The sequence below is a fragment of the Hevea brasiliensis genome, chromosome 6, assembly GCF_030052815.1.
Source record: "Hevea brasiliensis isolate MT/VB/25A 57/8 chromosome 6, ASM3005281v1, whole genome shotgun sequence".
Lineage (NCBI taxonomy): Eukaryota > Viridiplantae > Streptophyta > Magnoliopsida > Malpighiales > Euphorbiaceae > Hevea > Hevea brasiliensis.
The window spans coordinates 81,019,979-81,042,957 of NC_079498.1; the positions used below are offsets into that span (position 1 = coordinate 81,019,979).

General features: G+C 34.7%; 1 protein-coding gene across 4 annotated transcripts in view; it reads right to left on the reverse strand.

Moving 5' to 3' along the window:
• The window catches only part of LOC110663849 (protein LAZ1), a 43,488-nt gene extending 21,369 nt beyond the window's left edge, over nt 1–22,119 (reverse strand). The window contains exons 1-6 of one of the 4 annotated variants that reach the window (XM_021823293.2): nt 21,860–22,114; nt 21,316–21,575; nt 21,158–21,214; nt 20,777–20,885; nt 19,555–19,739; nt 19,361–19,449 (exon numbers count right to left, since the gene is read on the reverse strand). In XM_021823293.2, the coding sequence (XP_021678985.2) occupies nt 19,361–19,449; nt 19,555–19,739; nt 20,777–20,885; nt 21,158–21,214; nt 21,316–21,462 (587 nt within the window). In that variant the 5' untranslated portion in view covers nt 21,463–21,575; nt 21,860–22,114. Of the gene's footprint in view, nt 1–19,360; nt 19,450–19,554; nt 19,740–20,776; nt 20,886–21,157; nt 21,215–21,315; nt 21,576–21,679; nt 21,816–21,859 lie in introns of those variants that run through there. The other 3 variants (XM_021823291.2, XM_021823292.2, XM_058148588.1) reach the window with 3 other exon arrangements.
• Between the last annotated feature and the right edge of the window lie 860 nt (nt 22,120–22,979).

Genomic DNA, 22,979 nt, shown 5'->3' on the forward strand with positions numbered 1-22,979 from the left:
TCATGAAACACCAGATTAGAAGCAATATGGAGAGCAGCTTGATTATCACACCACAATTTCGCAGACAGGGAGGTCTTAAAACCTATCTCATCTAGTAATTGAAGTATCCACATTACCTCACATACTGATTGTGCCATGGCTCTGTATTCGGATTCAGCACTAGATCGAGAAACTACACTCTGCTTCTTGTTTCTCCAAGACACCAAATTTCCTCAACAAAAACGCAATATCTAGTAGTTGACATTCTGTCAACCTTAGATCCAGCCCAGTCGGCATCTGAAAAACATTCAGCATTCAAATGCCCATAATTACCATATAGCAAACCTCTTCCTGGAGCGCCCTTCGGATAACACAAGATTTGTCCCAAGGCTTCCCAATGAGCAACAGTTGGAGAAGACATAAACTAATTTACCGCACTAACGGCATAAGCAATGTCAGGACGAGTGACTGTAAGGTAGTTCAATTTTCCTACCAATCTCCTGTATCTCTCTATATCTTCAAACAACTCACTATCTCCTGCTAACAGTTGTAAAGTTGGAGTCATTGGTGCACTATAAGGCTTCGCACCTAATTTTTCTGTCTTTGTCAATAGATCGAGGACATATTTTCTTTGAGACAAGAAAATACCCTTCTTACTTCTCATAACTTCGATACCCAAGAAATACTTTAACAATCCCAAGTCTTTGGTATGAAACTGGGTTTGGAGGAAGGTTTTAAGAGATGAAATACCTGTAGAGTCACTTCCAGTGATGACAATGTCATCCACATAGACTACCAGGAGAATTAGACCAGCTTCAGATTGCCTATAAAATACTGATTGATCATACTTACTCTTTTGCATACCAAATTCCTGTACTGCTTCACTGAATCTCCCAAACCATGCCCTAGGACTTTGTTTCAAGCCATAAAGAGACTTCCAAAGCTTACAAACTTTACCCAACTCCCCCTGAGCAACAAACCCAGGTGGTTGCTCCATATACACCTCCTCCTGAAGATCACCATGAAGGAAAGCATTCTTGATATCCAATTGATGCAGGGGCCAATCATATGTAGCTGCTAAAGAGATAAACAAGCGAATAGAAGTAAGTTTAGCTACAGAAGAAAAAGTGTCAGAGTAATCAACCCCATATGTCTGAGCATATCGTTTTGCTACAAGGCGTGCTTTTAACCTAGCTACAGAACCATCAGGATTTACCTTTACTGTAAATACCCATTTGCAACCAATAGCTTTCTTACCAGTGAGCAAAGGCAACAGTTCCCATGTACCATTAGCATCTAAAGCCTCCATTTCCTCTTTCATAGCAGCACACCAGCCAGGATGAGACAGTGTCTCACCAACAGTATTAGGGATAGAAACAGAGTCTAAAGAAGTAACAACACACCAAAAACAAGAAGACAATTGATTATAAGAAACAAAAGAAGAGATAGGGTAAGTACATGAAAGTTTACCTTTACGAAGAGCAATGGGTAAGTCTAGATCAGAATCATGATCAGTATGAGGTACAGGATCTCCCAACGAAGTAGCTGGTGGAGGATCTGAGTCAGAAATCTCCAATCTCCTGGAATAAACATTAACAACGGGAGGTCGAGTAGGTCTAGAGACAGAAGGAACAGGCTGTGGGAGCGGACTAGACATTGGTTGGACAGTATATATTAAGAGATCATCCTCCTCCTCCTGACTCTCATACACAGATAATTGAGGAAAAAATGGAGTGGACTCAAAAAATGTGACATCTGCAGAAACAAGATAACGATTAAGAGTAGGAGAGAAACAACGGTACCCTTTTTGGAGCCGGGAGTACCCAAGGAAGACACATTTAAGAGATTTTGGATCCAATTTGGTAATCTGTGGACGAACATCACGCACAAAACAGGCACAACCAAAAATACAGGATGCAATGGGAATAAAGATTTTGTAGGAAATAAAGCAGTATAAGGAATATCCCTATTAAGGACAGAAGACGGCATACGATTGATCAAAAACATGCCGTAGAAACTGCATCCGCCCAAAAGTGTTTAAGAACTTTCATCTGAAAAAGAAGAGCACGAGTTACCTCAAGAAGATGCCGATTTTTTCTTTCTTCCACGCCATTTTGGGATGGGTATCCACACAGGAAGACTGATGAAGAATGTCATTTTGTGTCGTATAAGACTGAAATTGTGCTGAAAAGTATTCTTTGGCATTGTCACTTCTTAATATGCGCACAAAAATATTAAATTGAGTGTTGATTTCATTACAAAAAGCACAAAAGAAAGAAAACAACTCAGAACGATTCTTCATTAAATATAATCAGGTAACACGAGAGTAATCATCAACAAAAGTAACAAAATAACGAAATCCAATTTTAGAAGTAACAGAACAAGGATCCCAAACATCAGAATGAACTAACTCAAAAAGGGATGAAGCCCGTTTATTGACTCTAGACACAGAAGGCAAACGATGATGTTTTGCAAACTGACACGACTCACATTCTAGTACTGATAAAGACTGAAATTGAGGACACAGCTTCTTCAAGGTGGACAAAGAGGGATGACCCAATCTACAATGAGCTTCAAGAGGTGTTAAGTTACTGGAGCAAACAAGCGACCGCGGTACATGATTTTCCAGAATGTAGAGACCACCTGACTCGCGTCCTCTACCAATAATCTGCTTCGTCGTAAGATCCTAAAACAAACACTGGTCAGGAAAAAAAGAAACATAACAATTTAAGGTACGAGTAAGTTTACTAACAGAAAGTATATTAAAAGAGAATTTTGGTAGACACAAAACAGAAGACAAAGAAATTGACGAAGTCGGGTTCGCAGTTCCAGAACCCATTACACAAGAAGTAGAACCATCAGCTAAAGTAACAGTAGAGGAAGTGAGATTAGACTGAAAAGCAGATAGAAGACTAGAATTACCTGTCATGTGATGCACATGCTTTGAATCAATAACCCATTTGGATGAGGAAGACACAAGGCATGTAGTGTATTTACCTAACTCAGCGATCGCAGTGACAGGGAAACTGGTAGGCTTTAGAGATGCCTAATACTGAGAAAATTGTGCAAAATCCTCTGCAGATACCAAAATAGTTTTTTCAGAGAAAGATACTGTAGAATTCTCTGCTGCCATATTTGTCATCTGTGATCGCTGATTTTTCCTCTGAAGTTGCGGACAATTATATTTTGTATGGCCAGGCTCATGGCAATAATAACAAATGACTCCTCTTGAGTCCTGATTAGAACTAGCCTCTCCATTATGCTGATTACTTACATTTGCTGTAATTCCTCCTCTACTTCCTCTTCTATTACCCTGTTGTCCATTTGGATTACGGCTAATAAGAGCACTACTGGCAGGCTGTGAAGATTGGGTACTCTCTGTACGAAGAACCCGTGTGAACGTTTCATGCAAAGAGGAAATCTCAGAACTGGAGAGAATATGAGATTTAGCAATCTCATACTCTGAAGGAAGGCTTGCAAGAAAACTCATAACAGCCAGTTGCTCCCGTTGGGCCTGCTGAACTTTCACATCAGGACTAAAAGGCAACAATGCATTAAGTTCCTCATATAGCCGTTTAAAATCCATAAAATAAGCCGTGAGAGACTTATCCTCTTTCTCAGCACGGTAGAATGCCTTACAAACATCATAAATACGGGAGATATTCCCTTTACCAGAATACAAAAAATCTAAGTAATCCATCAATTCCTTAACAAATTCACAGTAATTAATTAAACTAATTACCTCACTGTGAATCAAGTTCCGAAGCTGCAAAAACAACCGAGCATCCTCCCTTAGCCAAGTTTGTCGTGTATCATCAGTGAGTGGATCTTTAATAAGGTGATCATCTTTATCAATGCTACACAAATAGACCCTAACAGTCTTACTCCACTCCAAGTAATTCGAACCATTAAGTTTGTGTTCCGTGATCTTAGTCATCACTAGAATCACATCAGAAATAACATTTTTATTGTCTGCCATTTGTTAAGACAAAGAAAACTAACCGAAACGCCAATCCAAAGCGCTTATAGCAGCAAAATAACCCAAAATCACAAATCAAGCAAATACCGAAATAGGATCTGAAAGCCAAACCTCAGAAGTCCTTTAATGGTGTACTGGATCAGGCAACAGCACACAGTGGTGGAATGAGGGGGTTGAGGCAACGCCGGCGATGTTGATCGAGGTCGAAACGACCGATCGGCGGCAAAGGTCTCTCCTGAGCTGGGTAGTGAGAACAAATAGTCACCCTAGATAGATTATCTGCTCTGATACCATGTAGAAAGAGATAATTTTCCTTAATTTCAATTAATCTGTACATGGATATATATATATACAATTGATTCCTATAATTGTGTTCTACTAATTAGGAAGAAATCCTAAATAAGAAATCCTAAATAGGAATACAATATACAGAATATACAGAGAAATAATATAGTGATTGACCTTCCATAACAGCATACAACCTAATACTAGCAAATACCTACTTTATAAAAAGAGAATCACATTTAGTGACTTTCAAAAATGGGCAACATAGAAGCCAAATCGACTTCCTCTTAACCAGGAAGACAAATAGAGCTCTATGCAAGGATTGCAAGGTCATTCCAGGAGAGGCTTTAACAAGTCAACATCGGTTGGTGGTCTTGGATGTCAAGTTTAGGAACAATTCAAGTAAGGTCAGAAGAAATAGTGTAGCTCGAACAAAGTGGTGGGAGTTCAAAGGAGTAAAGCAAGTGAAGTTCAAAAATGAGCTTCTCGAGTCCGAAGTATGGAAGCTGGATATGGAGGCCAATGATATGTGGATACAGATGGCATCAAAGATTAGAGAAGTAGTTAGAAAAGTACTTGGAGAGTCTAAAGGACATGGAGCACCCTCAAAAGAGAGATGGTGGAATGAGGAAGTACAAAAGGCAGTGAAGAGAAAAAGGGAATGGTATAAGAAATTATCCAAATGTGATAATAATGAGGCATATGAACAGTACAAGATAGCAAAGAAAGAGGCAAAAAAGGCAGTTAGTCAAGCAAGAGCACAGGCCTTTGAAAAGTTATATGAGAAACTTGGAACTAAATAAGGGGAGAAAGATATTTATAGATTAGCAAGGAGGAGAGAAAGGAAATGTCAAGATCTCAATCAAGTTAGGTGCATTAAGGATAAAGAAGGAAAAGTGTTGGTGAAAGATGAGGATATTAAAGAAAGATGGAAAAATTATTTTAATGATTTCTTTAATAATAGTCAAAATGGTAATAGCGTGAATATAAATTATAGAACAATAGAAAAGAATGTGAATTATACTAGAAGGATTAGATCTTTAGAAGTCAAGGAAGCACTTAAGAGAATGAAAGTGGGTAAAGCCTGTGGACCCGATGAAATACCAATTGAAGTGTGAAAGTGTTTGGAAGATATGGGAGTGGCATGGTTAACTAAATTATTTAATAAGATTCTAAACTCAAAGAAAATGCCTGATGAATGGAGGAGGAGTATCTTAGTACCTATTTTTAAAAATAAGAGAGACATACAGAGTTGCTCAAATTATAGGGGAATTAAACTCATGAGCCATACTATGAAGTTGTGGAAGAGAGTTGTAGAGCATCGACTACGTCATGATACTTCTATCTCTCTCAATCAATTTGGTTTCATGCCCGGTCGTTCAACTATGAAAGCGATCTTTCTCATTAGAAACTTGATGGAGAAATATAGAGATGTGAAGAAAGATCTACACATGGTTTTTATTGATTTGGAGAAGGCTTATGATAGTGTTCCAAGAGATGTCTTATGGTATGTGTTAGAACAAAAGAGAGTATCTATTAGGTACATACAAGTGTTGAAAGATATGTATGAAAGAGCAACTACTATTGTGCGCACAGTGGGAGGGGACACAAGAGATTTTCCCATCTCAATTGGATTACACCAAGGATTAGCCATAAGCCCTTACCTTTTTACATTAGTTTTAGATGAATTGACGAAACATATACAAGAGAGTATTCCTTGGCGTATGATGTTTGCGGAAAATATTGTTCTGATGGATGAGACACGAGAAGGAGTCAATAGAAAGCTAGAGCTTTGAAGAAGTACTCTAGAGTCGAAGGATTTTAAGTTAAGTAGAACGAAGACAGAATACATGCATTGCAAGTTCAGTGAAGGCCAAACTGGTGATAGGGAAGGAGTTAGTTTGAATGGAGTGGTACTGTCCCAAAGTAATCACTTTAAATATCTAGGCTCAGTCCTTCAAGTGGATGGGGGATGTGAGGAGGATGTTAGTCATAGGATTAAAGCCGGATGGTTGAAGTGGAGACGTGCCACGGGAGTTTTATGTGATCGTAAGATTCCCAATAAGTTGAAAGGAAAGTTTTACTGTACAGCCATACGACCGGCTATGTTATATGGTAGTGAGTGTTGGGCACTAAAAGAGTCGTATGCGTCTAAGATAAGAGTTGCAGAGATGAGAATGTTAAGGTGGATGAATAGCCATACTAGACTAGATAAAGTCCGTAATGAGAGTATTAGAGAAAAGGTAGGAGTGGTGCCAATTGAAGATAAGTTAAGAGAAGGGAGATTGAGGTGATTTGGTCATGTGAAGCGTAGACATACGGAGGCTCCAGTTAGACAAGTAGAGCACATTAGGTTAGAGGATAGAAAGAAAAAAAGGGGTAGACCTAAATTGACTTAGAGGAGAGTAGTACAACATGACCTAGAAACATTACACATTTCTGAGGATTTAACCCAAAATCGTTTAGAGTGGAGAAAGCGAATCCATATAGCCGACCCCAAATTTTTGGGATAAAGGCTTAGTTGAGTTGAGTTGAGTATAAATAAGGTTGCTAGTTGACATCAACAGTTTTTTTTTTTTTTTTTTATTACATCCAGAATTTCATCAAGAGGTTTTATGATAGCATTGGATCTAGAAGTCCAAAAGCTGTCAATCAAAGCCCAAAACCATTGAGAATGTAGTATAGAAGAAATATGAGAAACAAGAATCAAGTGCAAAAAAAAAAAAGAGGAGAATGACTGAAAGTATCTAGAATTGCAAAGCTACAATATTTGGCCACAAAGGTAATCTGTTAGAGGGAATTAAGAGAAGAATGCCACCTGGAGATGCTAACAAAATAGGAAGCTCAAATATTTATATAAATGGGATAGGAAGAGGAAGCAGGTGTGCAGAAAATTACTGAGAATCGGCTATGAGCTAAGACAAGGTCTCTTGCACAGGGATATCGTCCTGGACCTCTTTCAAAGGGTATTTTCTTTATATTTCATTTCAGCATTAGTGAGTGGAAGTAAGAAAACCATTGTTGATTGAGAAAGTACCAATGGTTGAATCATTCCAATATTTTAATTCAGTTAAAGTTTTATTTCTGCAAATACAATCCATTTCCCATTTTCCCTGGTTATTTTGATCTTCTTGTTTTCTCGTTGTTATCTTGTATTGAGAAGTATTTACTAGAAGAAGAGATATCTATATCTATGAAAGATTTATTGAAACAGGGCATGGCATTCTGCCATTGTCCATACAAACCAAATTCACTGAAATTATAATTTCTTTGTTCCTAACTCTATCAATTGGTACGACTTGCCAGATCCCCAAAACCAACATGGAAAACAGGATAGAGAAGCTAGAGTGGAGAATAGACTAGAGAAGATAGAGAAGAACATACTCGGTTTGGGAGACGCAATGGCTACACTTCACCAGAAGCAGGAGCAACGTTTTAGCAAACTAGAGGGGTTACTCTCCCTTATGAAAGGAAACACTGTATACAATGAGGGTTACTCTTCTAGTCCAACATCTCTGCTGATCCATACCTGTGCCACATCAGTTACATGCTCTAGGGCTTGTCCTTTATTAAGGAATGAATTTCCATTGATGGCAAAAAGAGTGGAGATGACATGTCAGCCCACAACCTTCTGAGATGCCACCTCCCAAACCCCCATATATAATCCAAGCAAAGTTTAGAGGTACCAATTTTCAATCAGTGTTCTTTAACAAATTTATTCAGTCATTGTCTCCTTCAATGATTCAGGCAAACTTCTCCGGACAAAGTTAAATGATAAATATTTCCAACAGGTCTCCATGCTAATTTCAATCCAAGGGAGCTACAATTCATTTGCATGTGGGGATTTTTCAATCAAAGATATTGCACGGAAAGGGATCCGTTACAATGAGGCTAGAAAGTGACTCGGGCCCATATCCCCAGTTTCATATTCAAAATGCATTGCAATGGGTTGCATGTGATTCCAACTCACAAGAACAACAGTTGGCATCAACTGATCAAAAGAGAGAATATCAATACCAGTATATTGAGCGTACTTCTTGGAATGATGAATATGTGTGTGAGATTTCTCATGGACCTGATTGAAGGATGAATGAATTTGCAACATCCACAAAAATTTTGGTTATTATAAGAGAGGTAATTCCATACTTTAGACTATTTGAGTTATTGGTAGTGTGAATGGATCTAAATAATGAGTGGCATGTTTTGTAAAAGCCTGAAGAATCTATAATGTGGAGGGTTTTCTCACATAGATACTTGCTGATTCATTAAACTAGTTACTCGGCTGGTAATGAGGGCATTATGAATATATTGGGACTTACTCTTACGCAGGGTGCAATTTTTTGTTTCAAACAAATTAAAAGAAAATCTTGTTTCCATTGGAAGCATTTACTGTTTGTTATACCATCATATCATTTGCATTACACCATTACACTGGAAGGGAATTTAGAGATGGTTATGCAATGAGTATTCCTAGAATGGGGATTTGGAATTGTTGTTACTGGAACTAGATTTTTAAACCTGTTTTGGTGGTACAATCAGAGATATAATTGGCGGCAATGATGGTAGCCAAGGAGATGGAAGGTCTATAGGACAAGAAAATTCAGGTGGTGATTTGTTATGGGTATGTTTTAGTTCATTGATGGGGGATGAGTCAGAATTATTTTGTTGTTCTGTGTCATTGATGGAATGAATTGAACCCAACTTAACTCACACCCAAATTGGCATCCACTATCAATTTCTGCATTATATAAATTAGTGGAGTTGCTGGCTTGCATTATATAAACTAGTGGAGTTGTTGGACAGTTTATTGCTTGATTTATTTCTCTTATGTCTAAAATACAGCCTTGAGGACAAGGCTAGTTTTCAAGAGGCTGGTGTTGGAATCTCAATCCCTATGTTAAAGGGATTATTGTTTCTTTCTCCTTATGCATATCTTGTTTTCTATTTACATTAGTTTCCATGAAATTAGGTTTCCTTGCAAAGCTAGGAATCTTGTATACAAGTATGCATATGCATAAAGTCATTGACATATATGAAAAATACAAAAATTTCTCTCAAATACATTAGTTTCATCATGATATCAGAGCTTTCGATTCATTAGGGCAGGCTTTAGTATTGTTCACGCATACTGTTCACAGTAGTGTCATGTCCACTGTTCATGGCATTGTTCACACATACTGTTTACAGTACTGTTCACATGTACTATCCACACACTATTCATAGATACTGTTTATCTGCACTGTTCACAACACGTGGACCTCCGACGTTTTCCACTGTTTCTCGTGTGTTGCGCTTCTACCGGTCATTGTCTTTGATCTGACCACAAGTGAATATATCTGAAATAGTGGATTACTCTAAAAGAACAAATGATATTGGAATTTTTTCTAATAAAGAAGTTCAATTCATAAGGAGTTTGTTGTCTCAGCTTGAATCTCAATCTTCCATAGTTGGCTCTTCCAATTTTGTCAAATCAAGTAATATTTTTCTTGCTAATCTTGATAAATCTTGTTGGATTATAAATTCTGAAACAAACAAACATACGACAAGCTATTCAAATAAATTCTCTACCCATTCTCCATGTTAGGAAAAGTCCGTATAACAGATGGTTCCTTAACAACAATTTCTGGTACAGGTTCTGTTACATGCCCTCCTAATATAAATCTCACTTCAGTTCATGTTCCCAGCTTTTCTATTAATCTTTTATCTTTTAGTTCCATTACTCAAGTTCTTAATTGCAAAATTGAATTTTTCCTACTCATTGCATATTTCAAGATTTGAAAACAAGGAAAATAATTGGCAATGGTAGATCGCGAAATGGTCTATGTTTTTTAGATGACAGTTGTAGTTCCTCAAATATCAAAGCAAACCAAGCTTTGTTGGGACAGACTATGAGTGCTAATGAGGAGATTATCCAGTGGCATAGGAAATTAAGACATCCATCTTTTCCTACTTTAAAAAGGTTATATCCTAATTTGTTTAGAAGTTGCAACTCAAAATTACTAGTTTGTGATGCTTGTGAATTTGCTAAACATACAAGACAATCTTATTCTTAAACAAGTAATAGAAATTTGGTCCCTTTTGTGACTATTCTGATGTATGGGGACCTACCCAAACTACTTCTTTGTCTGGATATAGATGGTTTGTCACTTTGTTGATTGTTGCACTAGGCTAATGAGAGAAAAAAGTGAAGTGTTTTCTTAGTGAAGTGTTTTCTTACTTTCAATATTTTCACAAAATGACTGGAACATAGTTTGACGCTAAAGTTAAGATCTTAAGAACTGAAAATGGCACAAAATATGTTAATGGTGTTTTTCATACTTATTTGGATTAAAATGGTATAGTGCATCAAACTCGTTGTGTCAAGACTAGTGAACAAAATAGGGTGTCTGAAAAAAAAAATTAGATATTTATTAGGGGTAAATTTCAATAACTATCCCTGAACTTATATAGTTATAACACTACAGTCCTTAAACTTTAAAACGTAACATAAAACCCCCTAAACTTTCAAATTTAGCACTGACGTAAACAGCTCCTGCATTGCTCTTAGTCAACATTTTTCTCTCCTCTCTTATTTAAATTGTAAAATTATTCTCTCTGCACCTGAAAAATCATTCTGTTTACAGTGAGAAAAATGATTAAATTTACACATAACTTGAGAGAGAAAAGAGAAATATTGACTAAGCTCCGCGCTAGAACTGTTCAAGTCAGTGTTTAACTGAAAAACTGACAATTAGAAGTTAGAGATATTTTACTGTGCAAAATTTGAAAGTTAAAGGGGTTTTATGTCACATTTTTAAGTTGAGGGACTATAATGTTATACTAGATAAGTTCAGGGACGATTGTCAAAATTTATCCCATTTATTAGAGGTGGCTCAATCTTTTATATTCACTATAAATCTACCTACACCTTACTGGAGGGATGCAGTTCTTGCTGCAACATATCTTATCAATAGAATGTCTCTAAGAACATTGAACTTTAAAAGCCTTTTAGAGGTTTTATAAGGCCATAATTCTTATATTGTTCCTCGGATAAATTTTAACAACCGTTCCTGAACTTATCTAGTTATAACATTACAGTCCCTCAACTTAAAAATGTAACATAAAACCCCATCAACTTTCACATTTTATACAGTAAAATCCCTTTAACCTCTAATTATCTGTTTTTCAGTTAGACGCCGACCTAGACAGTTCCAGCATGGGGCTTAGTCAGTATTTCTCTTTTCTCTCTCAAGCCATGTGTAAATTGAATCATTCTCCTCTCTACAGACAAAATAATTATTCACACGTAGAGAGAATAATTTTACACTTTGCATAAGAAATGAGAGAGAAATATTGATAAAACACCATATAGGAGCTGTTCACATCAATTTCTAACTAGAAAATCAATAATTGAAAGTCAGAAAGATTTTACTTTGCAAAATTTGAAAGTTTAGGAAGTTTTATGTTACATTTTAAAGTTAAAGGATTATAGTGTTACAACCATATAAATTCAAGGACAGTTGTTAAAATTTATCCATTGTTCCTCTAAAAATTTTTGGATGTGTTTGTCTTGTCCACAAAATAAATACTAGAAAGTTAGAACCTAAAGCTCTTAAATGTGTATTTACAGGTTACTTCGTTACTCAAAAAGGCTATTAATGTTATCATTTTACTACTAGGAAATATTTTGTCAGTATAAATATTACGTTTAGAGAATCTGAGCCTTATTTCCCTGTCAAGTCACCTCTTTAGGGGGAGTATAAAGAGAAAAAAGAATAGATGTTTTTTAGTAAACAGGATATCAGACTTGAATCACACCTTGATAATGAGTCATCTAACTAGGATCAACCACCTCAGAAGGAGACTATTAGGCTTAGGTCACACCTTAGTAATAAGCCATCTAATCAGAAACAACCACCGCCTCAAACCTCAGAGGGATTGAATAGATTAGATTTGAGAACCTACATGCGTCAGAAAAAAACGTATGCCGTCATTGAGTTTAATACACCTAATCAGCCAACATCCCTGGAATCAATTCCTGAAGAATGTGGTAAGTCTCTTTTACTTTCTAATGATCCTAATACTATTTATGAGTTGAATTCTACTATTGATGATATTGATGTTCCTATTGCTCTTAGAAAATGAGTCAGAACTTATACTAAGCATCATATTTCTAATTTTATTTCCTATGACTCCTTGTCCCTTTCTATAGAACCTTTGTCTTATCTGTTTCTTCTATTTCTATACCACAGGGTTGGAAGGAAGCATGTTTTGATCTAAAATAGAAGACTGCTATGGTTGAGGAGATGAAGACTTTAGCAAAGAATGGGACATGGGATCTTATTACTCCTCCTAATTAAAAAAAAATAAAAAATAAAAAATAAAAAATAAAAAGATAGATGCAAGTGGGTGTTCACTGTGAAGCACAAAGCAAATGGCTCAATTGAGAGATGCAAAGCCAGACTGGTAGCGAAGGAATTCACACAGACATATAAAGTAGATTATCAGGAGACTTTTGCCCCTGTTGCAAATATGAACACCATCAAGATTTTATTGTTCTGTGCAGCAAATCTTGTTTGGAATATACAGCAGTTCGATGTCAATAATATTTTTTTACATAGAGACTTAGAGGAAAAAGTGTATATAGAAATACCTCCAGGATTTGATGATAAAAAACCAAAGGGAAGGTTTGCAAATTGATAAAGGCTTTGTATAGCCTAACGCAGTCTCCTAGGTTATGGTTTGACAAATTCAACGAGGCTATTATCTCATTTGGGTTCTTTCAGAGTAATGTTGATCACACTTTATTAATAAAATATTGTAAAGGTAAGATCACACTACTTACTGTTTATGTGGATGATATAGCAGTGACAGTGGATGATATAGTAGTGACGGAAGATGATGAGAAAGAAATTACAAATCTTAAGCAACGTCTAATACAAAAGCTTGAGATTTAGAACTTAAGAAAATTGGTACTTCCTTGAAATAAAGGTTGCCATATCAGATAAAGGGATCTTTATTTCTCAGAGCAATTACATATTAGATCTTTTGGAAAAAATAGGTACGTTAGACTGTAAACTAGTAGAGTCTCCCATTGAGGCAAATCATAGATTGCAAGCCGAAGTTGAGGAGTCATTAAATTTAGGGAGATAACAGAGATTAGTTGGCAGATTGATCTATCTTTCACATGCAAGACCAGATATAGCATTTGCAGTAAATCTAGTGAGTCAATATATGCATGATCCTTATGAATCTCATTTGAAAGCTATTTTTTGCATTCTAAGATATCTGAAATCTGGCCTTGGGAGAGGACTTCTTTTCTCAAAGCATGGATATTTTCAAATAAAGGCCTTTACAGATACAGATTGTGTTGGATCTCTTAATGATAGAAGGTCAACAATGGGTTATTTTACTTTTGTTGGTGGTAACTTGGTCACTTGGAGAAGTAAGAAATAAAATATGACTGCTAAATCCAATGCAAAGGCTGAATATAGAGCCATGGTTCAAGGTGTCTGTGAATTGTTATGGTTAAGAAAGTAAATGGAATAATTGAAACTATCAAAAACAAATAGTTTATACTTGTTTTGTTATAACAAAGCTGCTATCAGTATTGCTCACAATCTAGTACAGCATGATCAAACCAAACATATAGAAATTGAAAATTGTAGATGGATTGTTAAGTGTCTCTCATATGACTTCTAAAGATCAATTAGCCGATGTGTTCACCAAGGGACTCAACAGCAAAATGTTTCATTCTCTAGTTTGCAAGTTGGGCATGTGTAATATACATGAACTAACTTGAGAAGGAGAGTTGGAATCTCAATCCCTACATTAAAGGGATTATTATTTCTTTCTCCTTATGTATATCTTGTTTCCTATTTGTATTAGTTTCTATTAAATTAAATTTCCTTGTAAAGCTAGGAATCTTGTATATAAATAGGCATATGAACAAAGTCATTGATACATATGAAAAATATAGAAATTTCTCTCAAATACATTAGTTTCATCAGTTGGCAATGATAGCATTGGATCTAGAAGTCTAGAAGCTGTGGATCAAAGCCCAAAACCATTGAGAATGTACTATAGAAGAAATATGAGAAAGAAGGATCAAGTATAGAAAAGAAAAGAGGAGAATGAGCTAGAAGTATCTAGAATTGCACAGCTAGAATAAGTTGGCCAAAAACGTAATCTATTAGAGGGAATTAAGGGGAGAATGCTACCTAGAGATGCTAACCAAATGGGAAGCTCAAATATTTGTATAAATGGGACAGGAAGAGGAAGCAAGTATAGAGAAAATTACTGAGAATTGGCTATGAGCTGGGGCAAGGTCTCTTGCATGGGAGTGTCACCCTGGACCTCTTTTAGAGGGTATTTTCTTTATATTTCATTTCTGTATTAGTGAGTGAAAGCAAGCAAACCATTGTTGATTGAGAAACTGACTATTAGTTGAATCATTCCAATATTTTAATTCAGTTCAAGTTCTATTACTGCAAATCCAATCCATTTCCAATTTTCCCTAGTTATTTTAATCTTCTTGTTTTCTCATTGTTATCTTGTATTCAGAAGTATTTACTAGAAGAGATATCTATCTATATCTGTGAAAGATTTATTGAAACAGGGCCTTCTGCCATTATCCACACAAACCAAATTCACTCAAATTATAATCTCTTTGTTCCTAACTCCATCATTTTATGTAAACCCTACTTATCTTTTCTTTGTTCCAACCAGAATCAAGTATCAACCCTACTTTAGCCCTGATTGTTGAGATCTAATTGACTTAAATTCTTCGGCTATGCCAAGCAATCTTTTAATAATCCACAACGTGTGCATCTTCAATCTTGTCTTCTTCTCTTGTCAATGTCAATCTACAACCAAGTTAAGAGGTAGAACAAAGGCATCCTCAAATGAGACAAATGAAAGCATAACCACTCACTCGGGTGTGGAAAATGAGAAAGGTGGATTCAATCAAACTCCTTTGCCCACTACAGATTCTATTAACGGAAAAATTGGAAGCAATCACTTTTCCCTACTAAGTGACAGTTCAATCCGGCCAGTTATCTCAGTTATTCTTTTCATGTCATCCTTTACTTATTATTGAATAATAACTTATTTCAGGATATATATTTAATAATAAAGATATGGGTGGTATACGAGCTACTAATCCATAAGAATGAAAAAGCATTCCATTCGCCAAATTTATCTTAACTACTTTATCATTCATTATAATGCTTAATATACATGTTATCCTTATAAGGCACTCTCAAATATTAGCTTAAGGGCCTTCCATGTTAATCTAGTAAAGGAAGACTTAAACATAGCAACATCTATAAATCAAATTGTGCTCATTTTACAATAGGAGTGCTATGTCATCTACTAAATTTTAAATCATAAGACATAATTTCAAAGGGTGTGCATGGTTTTTGGGAGAGTCTCAAATTGAGCAAAATACCCATATCAAACTGACCAAATTTTATGGTCTTGGTTCGGTTTCAATTCTTCACTATGAACTAAACCAAAATAATGTTGAACTTGTATTAAATAAAAGAACCAATTTTATTCATGTTTTTCTATAATTTTTTAGATATATTATTTACTTTCAATATATATGCTTAATTCTTAGTTATATATACATCTTATAATTAAAAACTATATAATTAAGAAATAGCTAAAACAAAGGCACCAGAGGCATCGAGGCGAGCCACCGGAGGCACCCTCTTAACGCCTCTCCTGGCACTGCCTAACCTTGCTTCCAAGAGGCGGCCGCCCCAAACTCCAAGGCATTGAGCGATGATGAGATGAGGCAACACCTTTGACAAGGAACGATCACTTTTTGGTCTTTTTTCCTTTTTAAGTATTTTTAACAAAACCAAAAATAAAAAACCTTAAAGCAGTACTTTTTTGTCATGCTAAAAGGACTAAGCTCCTCAACCAGCAACAGTTCCTCTCTTTCCTTTCTCTCTCTCTCTCTCTCTCTCTCTCTCTCTCTCAGCAACTCTCTCTAACGTATGTCATCCTTCCCCTCTTTCTTTCTCCTCTTCTTCTTCTTCTTCTTCTTCTTCTTCTTCTTCTTCTTCTTCTTCTTCTCTCTCTCTCTCTCTCTCTCTCTCTCTCTCTCTCTCTCTTCTCCTCTTCTATTTCTCTCAACACAGAAGACAAGGATAGCACCTGCACCATCTCGTTTTCCCCTTCTTTTTTCTTTCTTCTTTTCTTTCCTCCTCTCTTCTTCTATTTTGTTGTTTCTCTCACTCTCACGCCATTTTAAACCAATACAACAATTTTTTTTTCAATTTTTATTTTAATTATTTTGTTAGATATGTTTCTTGTTAATTTATTGATTAATTTTTTGTTATACGGCATGGGTATTGTGATACGCATTTTGTTAGATGAGTATTGTGAATTTGTGATATGGTTTTTCTTTAGGCTAATATGATGAGATTTTTATTTTTAATTGCCCCCTAGTTATTTAGGCTAAATGAAAATATTGGGCACTCTTGGCTATAGTTGCCATAGTTATTAAAGGCTCAAGGCGCACTAAGGTGCCAAGGGGTCCTGAAGCTTAGGCACAAGGTGCAAGGCAAAGACGCGCGCCTAAGCGAGGTGAGGTGCAAAATAATAATAAAAATAAATAAAATTTAAAGTAAAATAAATATGAATATTCCATCAAAATTCAAATAACATAAAACCAAATCAAAAATAATAATAACTAATAAGAATTCAAGTACTAATATATTAAAACTTGAATAGTCTTTTAATGTTTCATAACTAAAATCAAGCAATTATAAAATAATTACTCTTCAATCTTCATCAAAAGTAGCATCATAATCTTCTTTATCTTCTTCTACACTTTCGTCTTCTTTATATTCATTTTCAAAATCAATATCATCATTATTTTTTTTATTTTTAAGAAGTAAAGGAGTATCAACTTTTTTGATAAAAAAAAAAAAAAAGATAATGAGTGCTAGTGTTGAAAACGGAAATATGGAAGGTTTGCTATTCTGAGTACGTTAGTTTGAAAAAATTTGGTGACTAGTTATCACTAACGATACTAATTTCAAAAACTTCTAGATCGACAAATTTCGAGTTGAGTGGTAGTGCTTTTTATCAATGGAAGTACTTGCTGAATGTGGAAATAAAAACGATACGCCTTTCTAGCCTTTCACCTGGAACAAGGCGCATGCCTTGGCACTTAAGACGAGAGTCTGGTGAATGTTGCCTGCCTTTCTTTTGTAGAGGCGCTAGAGCTGGAGCCTAGTGAGCCTGGAGCCTGAGGCATGTCTAAGGCACACCTTTAATAACTGTGCTCTTGGCTTAGACCTTAGGCTAAATTAATTACATCCTTATAATTTAGGCATAAATAAATACTAGGCGTGTTCAATTTCGGTTCAGTTCAGGTCTGCCTAGGAACCAAATAGAACCGAAATTTCGGCATGATTCTAATTTGGTTCTTCATTATTTTAGTTCCGGTTTAATACGGTTCTCGGTTCTTCAGTTCCGGTTCAGTTCGGTGCAGTTCGGGTTTGGTTCTCAGTTCTTGAAATAATTTTATGTAATCATTTTCTTAAAAAGTCATCCTTGAATTAGCATTTAAGTTTTGAATTGAATTATTAATACATAATATATCATATAATATATCTTTTAGTTATTTATAAATTATATAATCTTTAGCTATAAGGTGCATACATAATTTAGAATTCAGTATATTATATATTATAATAATATATCATATAATATATATTTTAACAATTTATTAATTATTTAATATTTAACTACAAGATACAAATATAATTATGAATTAACACACACACACACACACATATATATATATAGAGAGAGAGAGAGTCCATTTATAAATAAGATTTATAAGGTAATTCAATGTATTTATAACTAAAATTATTAAGAAAATATAGAGAAATGGAATATAATATTATATTGTATTTAATTCATAATTATATATAATTATATTGAAAGTATATAATACATTTAAAAAATCATAGAAAAACATATGTATAAATTTGATTCTCGATTCGTTTTCGGTTCGGTTTCGATATGATTCCGGTTCGATTCTTAGTGAAAAACCAGAATCGAACCAAAGTAACAAAATAACTTCAGTTTGGTACGGTTCCTGTTAGTTCGATGCGGTTCTTCAGTTCTGTTTGGGACCCCCGAGAACTGTGCATAGCCCTAATAAATATCATGACAATTTTTTTTAATTCCCCTCTAATTGTTTAGGCTAAATGAAAGTACGGAGCACTCTTCGTTTAGGCTAAACTATTTAAAAGTATGAATTTTTATGTTCAAAATACACACACACACACACACACACATATGGGGCAAGTCAGGCTATGGTCCCTTGCTTCAAAAAGGCCCTCGCCTCGCCTAAAGCCATAGGGTACATTGTCACCTTTCACCTTGATTACACTAAGCTAAAAAGTATATTATATAATACACTATATATTAGCAACCAACTTTAAAAATTAAATGGTAATTTAAGTATAACTTTCTATAACAACAATTGCATAAAATTGTTTAAGGAACCAAACCGAATCAAAACCAAAACATCGAAGAGCCAAACTAGAACTATACCAAAAGTTCAGTTCCGTTCGGTTTTAGTTCTTAGACAGAACCAAACTGGAGCCGAAAGCCCACACCTCTAATACTTTCCCATCACTTTGAACTAATTTACTCATTTCACCTCATCCTAATTAACACTTTACGCAAATCAACATCGCTACCTCGAAACTTCTTCTCACATCTCATAATATAAGTTGCCATTCCTAACTTGATTTCTTTTACTCAATCCAGATAATTGACTGTATATCCACTTGAATCTACCTCTTAAGGGATGCATGAGCCACTACTCTTTACCTATAAGCAATGCATAATGAATCTTGCCTTTATCTCAAAGAAAAGGAGGGAAAAGGAAAGGGTGATATCACCAAAAAAAATGGCTACAAGCCATAGATATAGATAATAGGACAGAAGAAGCAAAGGATTTATGCATATCTATATATCATATGAGTCAACAAGATATAATCTCTGGCCTTTACAGAAAAGAAAAAGTTCAAATAAGTATAACCAACGGACAAAGATAGTTGATACTAAATAACAAAAGATGAGAAATAATTAACATCTACTTACCCACATCCCCATTTAAACTCCCCTTCACAATACACACCAAAGGCTTCAAGAACCACTGCTAATATTGCACTCAAAGACTTGATTAGCATCTGACATAAAAAGTAACTTATCAATTTCTCGAGCTAAGAAGGAAGCAACAATTGGAAAATGAAGATAGTAAGAAAAAGATAAAATTTCTTTAAAAGTGAACATACATATTGAACAATTCCAAACTTGACAATTTGATAAAACCAGTGACCAAGCTTCCAAGGTTTCAAGATATAATTCATTGGAAAAGGATGCTTTACAATTCCCTTCTCATGACTGGATTCCAAAAGGGGTGTCTTAGATCTTAAACGTCCCTGTCTTTCCATAAATTCAATAGTTCTATCTTCCCCTCCTTTAAACAAAGCAGAAAAATGAAAAAAATATTATATCAGCACAAGAAGAGAACATGAATTACATCATGGAGAACAAAAATAAAAGAAATATCTTCAATGTTTATAAATATATAACCAAAGAACTAATGCAGAACCAGATCTCCCTTTCACCAGCAATAATCCAAATTTACCTTGGCAGTGATAGTGTCACAAAATCATTCATTCAAAAACACTAATAAAGTTGTGCTTTTACAACCAAAACCACCTCCCCTTTTTTAAAATAAATAAATCTATATAAAATAAACAAGGGAGAAATTTTATTAAAAGAAAAATTCAAAACACTAAACGCACTACAACATAATTGCTGCATGAATGCATGATGGCCTTCAAAACTACATAAAACAAGAGATGGCACACATTCTCCAAATGCATTGAATTACATATTTAATTCTGTGCATATAGAATCATGAATCATGAAGATCTGCATTCAATACTCAACTCCAGAAATTAAAGCTCACAAGGAAAAAAGTACCAAATTTCTTCCAGCTAAAAGGCCAATATTCAATCACATGTGACCATTGCTTTTATACATTATCTAGAGCTAAAAGAGTACCATGGACATGCTTTAATTTCTGCACATTTCAAAAGAAACCACTCTTGCTTGTGGCATAATAGAATCAAATGCTTTATCTCAGGTTTATCAAAAAATACCAAGTAATCGTTTTATTATTTAACCTGCTTCATTAATTCTATACTTAAAATTCAATAAAAAATCCCATGAAGGCCATCTGCAGTTTTTAGAACCCAACAACATTGACTACCCCATTTTTGGTGCAACTACAGCTGGAAACTGCATGTATCTATTACAGGAGCCTCTTACACAACAGAAAATTAATAATATCAATCTATCAGGATTCTTGATATTAAACACTTACCAAAAGTAAACAACAAATTAATTCCAGACAGAGTTTAGAAACATAATCACATTATATAATAAGAAATAAAAGGAATTTCAGATCAGAAACCTTCACAGTAACAGCTCTCATAAAAGACATACCCAAGCAAGCAACCAGGTATCTTCCAAAGCAATACATGGCAAATGATTCATAGCAGTCCCTTAGTATCTCAATATCAACACTAATTGATGGATTCACCAGCGATGCAAACTGTTTAAAACACCAAGGTTAGAGAAAAAAAATAAAAAAAGGAAAAAAATTTACAACTGTATAATAAATCTTGTAGTAGTAGCGATTTCAAAGAAAATTCCTGCGATCATCATCCGGGAAATTAATTCCCCTCACTTCCAACTAATATTAATAAAAACAATTTAGACAAGAAACGTTTCTTTTCAAGTAATTCACAAATAAATAAATAAATAAAAGTCTATAAACGTTCAAGATTTTAACTTCAATAAAGTAATTCAAGTTAGACAACTTACTGATTCTATGGCATAACAAGGAACCATTAGGATAACTCCTATTAAAAACTTTTGTTCCTGGCAAAACAGAACTAAAGAATCAATTAACATGGAAGCAGAAAATGAGCACAAGCATTAATAACTCAACAAAATTAGACAGTGAAAGAGAAGGAGAAAACCTCAGGGTCCTTGTATGCAGAAAGGTGCTCGAACAAAAGGTAAAATGACAAGGCAAGTGTTAGGACCACAAAAACAACTGCCACCAAAGTTGCCCATAAGGGAGTTGAGTAGGCTAAAAGAGAACTGATAAGATCCTGAAACTTCATGGGCTATGCTTCCTAACTCGCTTATAGCTACCCAGCATAATGAGACTTGCCAATTCCAACACTACTAGATTACCATTGACTTCAAAACACCCAAAAACCAGAAGGGTATTGACCTGTCAGTAGAAAACAAAATTGAGAATAAAAACTTCTCCAATGATTTTCTAATTTTAACTAAAACCCAAAACTTAATTGAGTGAAAATTGTTTAAAAACTTCACTAATCTTTCTTCTCTTCAGCAAATTGCAGAAACAAAAGTAAAAATCATGGTTCCCATATTCCTACACTTTCTTGCCAACCAAACAGAGCAAACTTGAGAATCCAACTAGAAAATTTATCATCGCAATACAAAATAAAGTTCCATCAAAATGTAGAAGAAAATTCGATGTACATCACTTACAGTCAGACGAGGTGATGAAGGATACGAGAAGGTCGTGAGGAAGAGAGAGAGTGAAAGCGCACTTCGAATTGGGACCCAATTGAACTCGGAGTAATCTGTTCGACAATGGGCTGCAGACACCAGGAAACAGTGACAGCGAACTCCTTGTTGTCTACATCTGTAGAGAAATGAGAAATCACGGCCACTTCTCCTCCATTGGGACCACAGGGACGAGTTCGGCCCTGATCTAATCAGAGATTGATTCTAGATTTACTGGGACGTGTGATAACCAAAAGGTCTTTGAATTTTGCGCAAAAGACCAATTTGCCCTGGTTGGCTCAAATTAACAAATAAATAAATAAATAAAAATTTGATCAATTAAATACTGAAAATGGGTAGAGCCCCAGTCAAGACTCTGGGAATCAAGGGTGTGCATTCTAATCTCGGTTTAGAGTCTTAATACGAATTGAAATAGAAATAAAATTGTGGTATGATTTCCACTATCATAAAACATTTTGAGTTAGTATGGTACGCTCTAATTTTATGGGTCAAATCAATACTAAAAATTACACTGATAAAAAATTTTCAAAATCTATATTAAGCCTTTTTGTTCATTAAATTCATAAACCTAACTAAATTAAAGGCTCAATATGTAAGATAAAAATAAAATATTATAATTAAATTTAGATCATCTTAGCTAAAAGCTATCATATATATATAAATAATTAGGGAGCTCAACTCATTTTTGATAACCAGCGTAAATAATTTATTTAAAACTATTAATTAAAATAATATATTTATACACCAATATCCAGCATAAATAATTTATTTAAAATCATTAGTTAAAATAATATATTTATACACCCATATTTCAGTGGAGTTTTAAAAATGACATAAATAAATAATTAATTAATTAATTAAATTATTTACTAATTACACTATTTAATACTCTATTATAAAAAAATGCATATTAGATTCTTAAAAAAAATGATCCTCTAGCAATTTAGAAAAAAAAAATAGGAATAAGCGTTTGACTCATAGAATTTATGTATTGATTATAATTATAATTTATATAACTATCTAATTTTAATGCAGTCCTATTAATAAAAAGGCACCAAATAAACAAAACAACCAAATCCTC